Genomic DNA, 12,241 nt, shown 5'->3' with positions numbered 1-12,241 from the left:
TTTGTCAATTCCCCTGAGTATTTTATATGATCCTATCATATCTCCTCTCTCCCTTCTTTTCTCTAGTGTCGTAAGGTTCAGTTCCTGCAGACGCTCTTCGTATCCCATCCCTCGTAACTCTGGGACAAGCCTCGTCGCAAACCTCTGAACCTTCTCCAGTTTCCTTATGTGTTTCTTCAGGTGGGGGCTCCATGATGGCGCGGCATACTCTAAGACTGGTCTCACGTAGGCAGTGTAAAGCGCCTTAAAAGCCTCTTCATTTAGGTTTCTGAAAGAAGTTCTAATTTTCGCCAGTGTAGAGTACGCTGCTGTCGTTATCCTATTTATATGTGCCTCAGGAGTTAGATTAGGTGTCACGTCCACTCCCAGGTCTCTTTCTCGAATCGTTACAGGTAGGCAGTTCCCCTTCATTGTGTACTGTCCCTTTGGTCGCCTATCACCTGATCCCATTTCCATAACTTTACATTTACAGGTGTTGAACTCCAGTAGCCATTTCTCTGACCATCTCTGCAACCTGTTTAAGTCCTCTTGGAGGATCCTACAATCCTCGTCTGTCACAACTCTTCTCATTAATTTTGCGTCATCCGCAAACATTGACATGTAGGATTCCACTCCTGTAAACATATTATTTACGTAAATTAGAAAGAGGATTGGTCCCAGCACCGATCCTTGAGGTACTCCATTCGTTACTGTTCGCCAGTCCGACTTCTCGCCCCTTACCATTACCCTCTGGCTCCTTCCTGTTAGGTAGTTCCTCACCCATGCTAGGGCCTTTCCGCTTACTCCTGCCTGCCTCTCAAGTTTGTATAGCAGTCTCATGTGCGGTACTGTATCAAAGGCCTTTTGGCAGTCAAGAAATATGCAGTCTGCCCAGCCTTCTCTGTCTTGCCTTATCCATGTTACTTTATCATAGAATTCTAAGAGGTTTGCTAGGCATGACTTCCCTGTCCAGAACCCATGTTGGTGCTTGTTTACAAACCCAATGCTCTCCAGGTGCTCAACAAGTCTTAGCCTAATTATTCTTTCAAGTATTTTGCAGGGGATGCTTGTCAGTGATACGGGTCTGTAGTTAAGTGCCTCCTCCCTATCACCTTTCTTGAAAATCGGTACGACATTTGCCTCCTTCCAGCAACTGGGCAATTCTCCCGACATAAGTGACTCATTAAAGATCATTGCCAGAGGCACGCTGAGAGCCTGCTCTGCCTCTTTTAGTATCCACGGTGATACTTTGTCTGGTCCAACCGCTTTAGTTGCATCCAGTGTTGTCAACTGTTTCATTACCTCCTCTGCTGTCACCTCTATATCTGATAGTCTTTCATCTAGGGCAATCTCTTCTAACAATGGGAGCCGCTCAGGCTCGGTTGTGAACACTCCATGGAAACTTGCATTCAGTACTTCGCAGATTTCCTTGTCACTTTCAGTATATGCCTCCTCTGTCTTCCTTAGTCTTGTCACTTGGTCATTTACCGACATCTTCCTTCTTATATGGCTATGTAGTAATTTTGGTTGCTTTTTCGCTTTGACTGCAATATCATTCTCATAATTTCTTTCCGACACTCGTCTTATGTTAATGTAATCATTCCTAGCTCTGTTACATCTAATCCTGTTGTCCTCTGTCCTTTGTCTTCTGTACTTCCTCCACTCCCTCCTGCTTCTCACCTTTGCTTCCTGACACTGTCTATTAAACCATGGGTTATTATATTCCCTCCTGCTTTTTTCCTCTACTGTTGGAATAAATCTCTCTTCAGCCTCCTTGCATTTCCATATGACTAGGTCCATCATATCTTGCACTGTTTTTCCTCTAATTTCTTCCTCCCACTGCACTTCTCCCAGGTAGTCCCTTCTCCCTGTGTATGTGTGTGTGTATGTGTACTCACCTATTTTTACTCACCTATTCGTGCTTGCGGGGGTTGAGCCTTGGCTCTTTGGTCCCGCCTCTCAACTGTCAATCAACTGGTGTACAGATTCCTGAGCCTACTGGGCTCTATCATATCTACATTTGAAACTGTGTATGGAGTCAGCCTCCACCACATCACTGCCTAATGCATTCCATTTGCATTACTCTGCAAATTTACATTTTGCAAATGCAAAATGCTACACTATTTCTATTCTGACACCGACAAAAATGATTTCTAATGTCTGTATGGCTCATTTGGGTACTACGTTTCCACTTGTGTCCCCTTATTCGTGCTCCACCCGTGCTGAATAGTTTGTCTTTGTCCACCCTATCAGTTCCTCTGAGAATTTTGTATGTGGTGATCATGTCTCCCCCTACTCTTCTGTCTTCCAGTGACGTGAGGTTTAGCTCCCTTAACCTTTCCTGGTAACTCATACCTCTCAGTTCCGGGACGAGTCTGGTGGCATACCGCTGAATCTTCTCTAACTTTGTGTTGTGTTTAACTAGGTATGGACTCCAGGCAGGAGCTGCATACTCCAGGATTGATCTGACATAAGTGGTACACAGGGTCCTGAACGATTACTTACACAAGTTTCTAAAGGCAGTTCTTATGTTGGCCAATCTAGCATATGGCGCTGATGATATCCTTTTTGATGTGGACTTATGGGGACAGGGCTCGGTGTGATATCAACCCTCAGATCTTTCTCTCTTTAACTCTTGCAGGGTTTCACCTCCCAGATGGTACATTGTGTTCAGCCTCCCACTCCGTTCGCCTAATTTCATTACTTTACACTTTCCAGAGTTAATCTTTAGTAGCCATTTCCTAGACTATTTCACCAGTTTGTCCAGGTCGTCCTGTAGTCTCTGTCTATCTTCATCTGTCTTAAGTCTTCTCATAATATTTGCACCATCAGTAAACATTGAGAGGAATGAGTCTATACCCTCCGGAAGATCGTTTACACATATCAGAAACAGGATGGGTCCAAGTACAGAGCCCTGTGGAACTCCGCTGGTGACATCTCGCCACTCTGATGTCTCCCCCCTCACCATTACTCGCTGTTTCCTGTTGCTTAGATACTCCCTTATCCACTGGAGCACCTTCCCTTTTACTCCTGCCTGCTGCTCCAACTTTTGTAACAGCCTTTTGTGGGGTACTGTGTCAAAAGTGTACATGTGGGTGTACATGTGGGTGTACATGTGGGTGTACATGTGGGTGTACATGTGAGGGCATGTTTCACCCACGTATGTGTGACTGTATCTCCCATGCACGTGTGGGCGTACAAATATATAGTGCCAAAGCAGTCTATGTTCTGCTACAGCAGTCTATGTATTACCTCTATTTAAATACTGTTATCTGTTCTGTTTTGTTTGAATGTACATTTTATGACTTTGCCTTTTTTGTTGTTTCATACCCTTCCTCCCCCACCCCCCCACACCCACTCACCCACCCCACTCCCCACAACATCACCGACTCCTACGACATCCCCCACCACAGGTCTGGGCACCCTGCAAACTTCAGGTCATCTCGACTTCTACCCCAACGGGGGCATCAGAATGCCAGGATGCGGCGCCCATTTGATCGACTCGGTGGCCAAGGAGCAGGGCAACATACCCTACGGTAAGGTCAGGTCAGAGGTCAAGGAGAGGGGGGTCACAGTGTAGATAAGGTGGGGGGGGAGGTCACAGGTCATGGCTAGGACGAGCCACGGATATAAGGTCAATTGTCTGGTTGGAAGTATTAGGCCAGAGTGACAATTGAATACTTCGAAGATATATGAGGACAAGGAGCTGGGGTATGAGGACATGGAGCTGGGATATGAGGACAAGCAGCCGGGATATGAGGACATGGAGCTGGGATATGAGGACATGGAACTGGGATATGAGGACAAGGAGCTGGGATATGAAAACAAGGAGCAGGGATATGAGGTCAAGGAGCTGGGCTATGAGGACAAGGAACTGGAATATGAGGACAAGGAGCTGGGCTATGAGGACACGGAACTGGGATATGAGGACAAGGAGCTGGGCTATGAGGACACGGAACTGGGATATGAGGACAAGGAGTAGGGATATGATAATTAAGAGGTGGGATATGAGAACAAGAAACTAGGATACGAGTCTAATTTCACGTCCATTTTACAAGCCGTTCTTCACCAAGACAGTTGGAAGGAGTAGCGTAGCGAGAGAACCTTTTGCTTTTCTGTCCCAGACAGAAGTTTCTCATTCACTCTACTCCCAGCAGCAGATATATATGTTTTCACCAAACAGTCTTATCTTTTCTTTCACACGTACTGCAGCATTACTCTCTGTCTGTCTGTCTGTCTGTCTGTCTGTCTGTCTGTCTGTCTGTCTGTCTGTCTGTCTGTCTGTCTGTCTGTCTCTCCCTCTCTCTCTGTCTCTCTCTCAGCACAAAAACCTATCATCATATTTAGTCACAATGAGATGACTCTAAGAGGCACCAAGAGGGACAGAAAGTGCTATCCCACAATCGTCCTGTACGAGAAAGGAATTCAATTCTTTTCCAAGCAAATCGCATTTCAGCGCCGCCGGCCACACCCGATCCTGCTCCCCGAGTCCTTGGTGTTGCCAAATAGGATCTAATCACGTATGTGTATCAGGAATTCAATGCTCATTCCTATCCTCTAATCAAATTAGATGGAGTTTAATCGAAGTTACGAATGGATGGATTTTTATCTAATAGGATTCAGTCATATGATTTAGATTTTGTGACGGATTTTTAATGCTTTTTCTTAAAGATATTTAATACGCGGCTTCAAGATGATTGACGTTTACTTATTTAAGTTTGAATCCCTTGTTTTTAGGACTCCGTTTCCTATGGTCCAACAAATTATTCCTTCCAGCAAACAAATCAGCGTCAGGAAATCTGCATAACTCTCTTTGAAAGATCAAAATACTCTTCGAGAAGCTAAATAGATGGAATCCAATTCTCTCTACTCAGAATTCCGAGGCTTTATCGAGTGCTTCGGCTTCTGATGCTTCAATTTATTCTTCTTTGGAATCAGAGGAAATCTATAGGATTTCCATAAATTCTCAGATCCTCTTCTAAAGCCTGTTAAAAGGGATCAAGTCGCCTGTTCCCATTCTCCTCTCTTTTCACCTTCAAACGTTTCCAGATAAAAAAAAAAATCGGGGTAAGAATTGATTGTGATGTGTAGCAGTTAGTATTACGTTTGTTAGGTTCATATTATTTTACTGATTCTCTTTTGTTTTCATTTACCTTATGTTTTACCTGGAGTTTATAGCGCCGTCAGCGCGGGATTTTTGTTATGTAAACAAACAAGATGTTCATTCCTCGGTCAAACTATAGCCGGGGATTCCTTGAACCTTGACGCCGAGCGGACGTCTGGACACCTCCTCCGCCTGGGAGCCGCCTGTTCACGTCCTGTTTTCGCGTTTTGACTTTGCTACTGCCGTTTGGCATCCCTCTTCAACGGTCCGATTCTACGACGCCTGGCGCACATATCGTCTTGGGTCACGGGATTGTTGATAGATTTTTTGGCGTGTTCTGGCTGGTTCTCCCGGCGGTGTGACGGTGTTCGGGGGCCGGCTTGGCCGAGAGGTGCCGGGAGTTGGTGGGTCTTGGTGGGCTCCTGGTGTGCCCTCAGCCGTGGTGGGCTCCTGGTGTGCCCTCAGCCGTGGTGGGCTCCTGGTGTGCCCTCAGCCGTGGTGGGCGGCGGCTTCTGCTCTGCCGGAGGACACTTGATGACTTTTGCGTTTTGGTTGGGGCCGAGTTTTGGTTTTGCTCCCTGGTGTTCTCCGTGTGGGGCGGGGCCGGTGCTCGTCCCCCTGAGGGACTCCTGGGGCTCCCCAATCATCTGCCCGTTTGCGTTTTTTCGCCACATGGCGTATTAGTTTCAAGTGATTGGCGTCACTCTCTTCGCGATTAAGCTTGGCGTTTCACCTTTCCGGGCTTCGCGATTCACCCATCACGGGTACGCCGGGGCGCATCCGATCCCACGATCGGATGCGCCCCATAGTGGACTATGTTCTTACACTCGGGAATCCCGGGTACGATCCCCTGGCGGGACAGAAATAGTTGGGCATGTTCCCTTTCACTTGATGCCTCTGTTCACCCTAGCGATAAATAGGAAACAGGAAGTTAAGCAACTATTGCGGAGTTGCAGCCTGGTTAAGGTCAGTAGTTCGACCTGCAGAGAACCTCATTACAGGCCTAAGTATCCACACCTCCTGTTCCCCACAACGGGAATTATATACACTCGTCCCTCCACTTTGCCCGGTGGGCACATCGACGGCCCGGCTCTTTGAAGACCGGCGTCCAACCCCCAAAAGTCTAAAGAAAGGATTGGACACGGGTCCTACACTCCGTCCTCCTATCCTTTCCAAGCGCTGTACATGGTTAAACATCCTTACCGTTTTCTCTTGAAAATTTACCTTACCTCTCTCTCTCTCTCTCTCTCTCTCTCTCTCTCTCTCTCTCTCTCTCTCTCTCTCTCTCTCTCTCTCTCTCTCTCTCTCTCTCTCTCTCTCTCTCTCTCTCACTCTCTCACTCTCTCTCCGTCCTCAGGTATCCGACGATTCATCGGCTGCAACCACATCCGTTCCTACGAGTACTTCACAGAGTCGATCAACGCCGCCTGTCCCTTCCTCTCGATCGAGTGCGGGTCGTGGGAGGCCTACTTGAAGGGACGGTGCTGGGAGTGTGGGCGTAGCTGGGAGCGATGCGCTAGGATGGGCGCCCACGCCCACTCCCATCTCAACTACACCCAGCCCAAGCAGACGGAGAGAAAGATGTTTCTGATCACTGGAGCTGATAGTCCATTTTGTAGTGAGTTGAGAGAGAGAGAGAGAGAGAGAGAGAGAGAGAGAGAGAGAGAGAGAGAGAGAGAGAGAGAGAGAGAGAGAGAGAGAGAGAGAGAGAGAGAGAGAGACAGAGAGAGAGAGAGAGAGAGAGAGAGAGAGAGAGAGAGAGAGAGAGAGAGAGAGAGAGAGAGAGAGAGAGAGAGAGAGAGAGAGAGAGAGAGAGAGAGAGAGAGAGAGAGAGAGAGAGAGAGAGAGAGAGAGAGAGAGAGAGAGAGAGAGAGAGAGAGAGAGAGAGAGAGAAGGGGGCACTGCCCCCCTCTCTCTCTCTCAACCTCCTGCTCTTTCCTCCACACACAGACCCAAGAGCCAGAGCTCAACCCCCACCAACACAACTAGGTGAGTACACACACACAGAACAGGAAAGACCTCTTACTATAGACATTACTTAAGGCTGTTGTAAGTCCTTTTGTAAGTGTGTGCAAGTCCATGTATGGGCCGGTTATATGTATGTTTCGTTTACATTCAAGTATACTAACACTCACATATATACTCCCACTCACATAGATACATGTATACTAACACTCACATATATACTCCCACTCACATACATACATGTATACTAACACTCACATATATACTCCCACTCACATACGTACATACATACATGTATACTAACACTCACATATATACTCCCACTCACATACATACATGTATACTAACACTCACATATATACTCCCACTCACATACGTACATACATATATACATGTATACTAACACTCACATATATACTCCCACTCACATACATACATACATACACACATACATACATACATACATACATACATACATACATACATACATACATACATACATACATACATACATACATACATGTATACAAACGCTCAATTGCAAATATCTTACTTTTTTGGCAGGAATTTTTCATAGTGTTCATGGCAATAAGTTCGCACAAGTATTTTCTTATGCAAATGTTGCAGACGACATTTTTATGACCACTGTTCATGTGTGTGTAAATTTTTAATTAATATTTTTTTTTCCCTATTTGCATATTACTTTTATCAAACAATTTCTTGCCTTCTTCTTCTTCTTCTTCTTCTTGGCTGTTGCTATATTTCTGTTTCCTTTGCTTACCTTAATGTTAGTACCGTCCCCTTACCTCACGAAACATTCCTTACTTACCCAAATGTGGCAACTCTGATGCCTCCTTAATTCTCTGATATCACTCTGTGTGTATCTGGATATCACTCTATGTATCTGGATATCACTCTATGTATCCGGATATCGCTCTGTGTATCCTTATATATCCCTTTCAGTGTCCGGATCTCACTTTACTTACCCCAATATATATTTTCCTTTAGCCGGATATCACGATATATGGGCTAGACTTACCTCAACGGTCCCTACCTTACACAAACACGTGGCTATCCTTACCCGAGCATGCGGCTGGCTCCCCTCAACACCTATAGTCTTCACACCTACCTTCCAACTTACCTAAGGCGTTGGTTTGATTACCCACGAGTTACTACCTAATTGTTCTAACTCATTTTTACTCATTACAGTGTCCTCTTTTCTACAGTTAACTGACTCCTAACATGTTCCTTCATCCCCTGAAATCCATATCATATTTTTCCCTTAATACATATTTAGGAAAAAGTATCCCTTAATTTAGTATTAAAAGTATCAACACAAGACAGAACACGAAACAATGGGTACACACTTGATTTAGATTTAGGAAAGACCTGGGGTAAATACTGGTTCGGTAACAGGGCTGTTGATTTGTGGAACCAATTACCGCGTAACATAATAGAAGTAGGATCCCTTAATTGTTTCAAACGTAGGTTAGACACATATATGAATGAGATTGGGTGGATATAAATAGGAGCTGACTCGTATGGGCCAATAGGCCTTCTGCAGTTGCCTTCATTCTTATGTTCCTATATTCTTATATATCAGAATATATCAGGACAAGCAAAGGCAACATATATCCCTCTTCCTGTCCTGCTATACGATAACAGATATACCTTCTCTCTCTCCTGTCCTCACCTGCCCTGATATACACCTATATATTTTCCTTATCACTCAGCACAGTGAAATATTGTCCTGGTCACACTCATTCATAGATATCCCTTATCTTCGATATCCCTCTGATACAAGGATGCACTGTGGTCTAGCTTAAGTATCTGTGACCTTGTGTGACCTCTTAATGGCGTGGTTTAACCTCTAATTAGTGATTCCTAACCACTTATACCACTGATTGTTTCACAATTTGCTAGATGGGTCGTTGATAGTTAAATTTGCCATCACTTTTTTAGTGGTTGTGACCTCGGTTTAGCTTAGCATGACCCCTTAAAGACACTCTCCGGTGACCTCTGATGTCATTAACATCCATACTTGCCCTCTCTCTCTCTCTCTCTCTCTCTCCGGAGCCTTTAACCAGACCTAGGATGACCTTGTACGACCATTAACAACCATACTAGTCTTCCCCTCGTTGCGGCGACCTTGACCTGACCTCGTGTGTGACCTTTCAGCCTTCCACCACCGAGTGAGTGTGGTGATGTCGTACTCGACGGAGGCTCGTCTGCAGGGCGGAGACGTCGGGGTCTTCTATCTCACCTTGTATGGTCAGAAAGGCCAGTCTCCTCGCATCCAACTCAACCAAGAGTACGTGTGGGTGTAGTGTGGGTGTAGTGTGGGTGTAATGTGGGTGTAGTGTGGGTGTTAGTGTGGGGTGTGTGGTGGGGTGTGGGTGTGGGTGTGGTGTGTGCTGTGGGGTGGGGTGTGGTCGGGTGGTGGTGTGGGTGTGGGTGTGGGTGTGGGGTGTGGAGTGTGGGGTGTGGTGGGGTGTGTGGTGGGTGTGTGTGTGTGTGTGTGTGTGTGTGCTACTAAGCTAAGTGGAGGAGACCATATGACACATGACTGACTAATCCCACACCATCAAGAACAACAACAACAACAACCACCACCACCACAACTCACCCTAGTCCTAACCGACCACCATCTCCCACCAGAGAGATATTCTTCGAACCTGGGAACGTCTACACCTACATGATCGGAAGTGCCGACCTGGGACACCTGAAGCATGTCGTCTTAGAGTGGCTCTATGTCACTGTCTACTACAACCCCCTCACCTGGCGTCTCCTGTCTCAACCGGTTGTCCATGTCAATCGCATCCACATCGATTCCATCGAGATGCAAGAGAGGTAGGTCTATGTATGTCCTTCTTACACTAACCCGTTGTTCCACCGTCGTCCTCAGTAATCAAGAAATTTAATACTTGACAAAATTCAAAGTCGCCGTGTTATAAACTGCTAAATACAATATGCAAATTAGTTTCATTATGCAGGTATAGTCCAAGAAGTTAATCCAGAGAAAGTTTACTCTTTTGCAACTTAACTAGACTTGGGATTGTTGGAACGGCGTTGGAATATTTGACGAGCGAATCTGTGCAATGTTTAACAAGTCGGAAAACCTTGAGATTTTTTTGTTGTAGGGCTTTGGTGAGTGTGTTGGTGGGAGTGTGGGAGGTGTGGAGTCCGTGCTCCCACACAGGCATAACTCCCACATTAGCACCATCAGTACCCAGTGCTCCCGGACCTGTCTTCTGGTCCCTTGGGGGGGCGGACACATGGCGTCTCTATTTTTTTTAACTAAGTGTCTCCTTACAACATATTTTCTGTTATACGTACTAAAGAAAACGTGTAATTGGGGGGGGGGGCCTCAGATTCCCCCAATTCTCTCTTGATTTCTGGAAGTGGTTTTGTGTCTTTACACAGAGTTTCTTATTCTGTGAATAGTTTTTTTTTGTGTCTAGATAATTTTTCCAGCGCTAAAACTACTTTTTTCCTGCCTGGAAACTACTTTTTTTACCTCTCAAGAAACGCGTCAAGCAGCATGGAAACTTCGTCCTTTTCCAGTAACACGTTCTGTGGTCTGAAAGCTTCCTTCATACTTTCCAGAGGAGAGTTTGGAGTGTTTGAAATGTCTTTCTTGCTTCCAGTTCCGACTCTCTCTCGGATACCGTCTTTTTTTTTAATATTCCAGGTACAAGGTTCGTGGCTTCTCCATATCCATCTTACTTCTCGTGAAGAATCCTGCTGCGTCTTCAAGAAATATTCTTCTTCCTTCCTTGGAAAGAGTTTTGTTGACTAACATAGTATTCTCGCTCTCCACTCAAGAGTTCTGTGTATTGTATATATGATTTTTTGTCTCCAGGGGAGTTCCACATCTTAGAGGTCTCGGTGAGATGCCATTCCTGAGGCTCTTGAATATATGTTCCAGGTAAAATTCTGTCTGTTTCATTTCTTTTTTTGTTGCTGCTGCTTTTTCCAGGCTTTAACTCTTCGCTCCTGAACGCCGTTTCACTCCTCAGGTCGGATCCTTGCTGCTGGAAATACTGCCTTCCAAAATGTATTTTGTTTTTGCACTGCCAAACACCTTCGTTTGTTTTCCAGCACTCACACCTGCTGCTGGAAATGCCCTTACATCCGCCTTTCCATAAATCCTTCTTTGCCAGACAACACACAACGTACCTAGACCGTTTCCCACAGCATAATAACGCAAACAAATAACGGGACGTTGGAGAAGGCCATCATTGTGGTCCTCTGTTTTCCAGGTACGAGTTCTGTGGGCTGGACATGCCCTTCAGATCTGGAACACGGAGGCAGCTGGAATGGCAGGCGGCGTGTCCGGAGCAAGCTCCTTCTCCCGGAGCTTCGTTCCTTGGCACGCTCATCAACTTCGACGTCGAGGACACCATCTACAGCAATATTGATGCGGTCAACAGCGGCCTCAACAGCCTAGGAAACGGCCAGTTCATCAGTAATCTGGCCTCCTCCACCAATCAGGTCGCCAGAGAGCTTATGGAGAGTGCACGGAGGAGAATAGGGGCTAGGGTAAACAAAAGGAGGAGGGAAGGAGAGGATGATACAAGTAGACGGAAACAACGAAGATGGAGAGTTTGGGGATAGAAGGAATTGGAAGAAACTGAAAGGACAGCAGAGAGAGAGAGAGAGAGAGAGAGAGAGAGAGAGAGAGAGAGAGAGAGAGAGAGAGAGAGAGAGAGAGAGAGAGAGAGAGAGAGAGAGAGAGAGGAGAGAGAGAGAGAGACTGCTGATGACAACACTCTAACCTTCACATCCAAAAAGGAAGAAATGAAAGCTTCTACAAGACTCATCAATCACCAACTTTTAGCAATGTCTACCTGGAGTAAGAGAAGGCAAGTCACATTTCGGCTGAGAAAACACAAACGATGATAACTAGACTATTACAAATCGGACGGGCTTTGAAATGGGTGGATAAAACCTAGTATTCACAAATGAAACTAACATTTTGGGAATGAAGTTCGACTCTTCAGTAACCACGATGAGCCAGGTGCTTAACCTAGCCCAAAAGGCAGCGAGGAAACTTGCAGCTCTACGGCTCATCTCACACCTTCTCGACAGCAGGGGCTGCAAAACTTTATATGAAGCACAAGTTCGCTCCCATCTAGAGTATGCACCACTCTCCTGGATCGCCCCCCCCCCATCCCCCCTCATCAATCATCA

At 45.9% G+C, this 12,241-nt stretch overlaps 1 protein-coding gene across 2 annotated transcripts in view; it reads left to right on the top strand.

Moving 5' to 3' along the window:
- The window catches only part of LOC123747484 (pancreatic triacylglycerol lipase), a 38,629-nt gene extending 26,827 nt beyond the window's left edge, over positions 1 to 11,802 (top strand). For both annotated transcript variants that reach the window (XM_069299978.1, XM_069299979.1), the window contains exons 8-12: positions 3,393 to 3,515; positions 6,441 to 6,701; positions 9,227 to 9,359; positions 9,707 to 9,898; positions 11,311 to 11,802. In XM_069299978.1, the coding sequence (XP_069156079.1) occupies positions 3,393 to 3,515; positions 6,441 to 6,701; positions 9,227 to 9,359; positions 9,707 to 9,898; positions 11,311 to 11,665 (1,064 nt within the window). In that variant the 3' untranslated portion in view covers positions 11,666 to 11,802. The remainder of the gene's footprint in view (positions 1 to 3,392; positions 3,516 to 6,440; positions 6,702 to 9,226; positions 9,360 to 9,706; positions 9,899 to 11,310) is intronic.
- The last annotated feature ends 439 nt before the right edge of the window (positions 11,803 to 12,241 follow it).

This window comes from Procambarus clarkii, chromosome 43 (assembly GCF_040958095.1).
Source record: "Procambarus clarkii isolate CNS0578487 chromosome 43, FALCON_Pclarkii_2.0, whole genome shotgun sequence".
In the NCBI taxonomy this organism is placed as follows: domain Eukaryota; kingdom Metazoa; phylum Arthropoda; class Malacostraca; order Decapoda; family Cambaridae; genus Procambarus; species Procambarus clarkii.
Note: the sequence above shows the minus strand (reverse complement) of the source record. Positions and strands in the feature narration are given on the sequence as shown.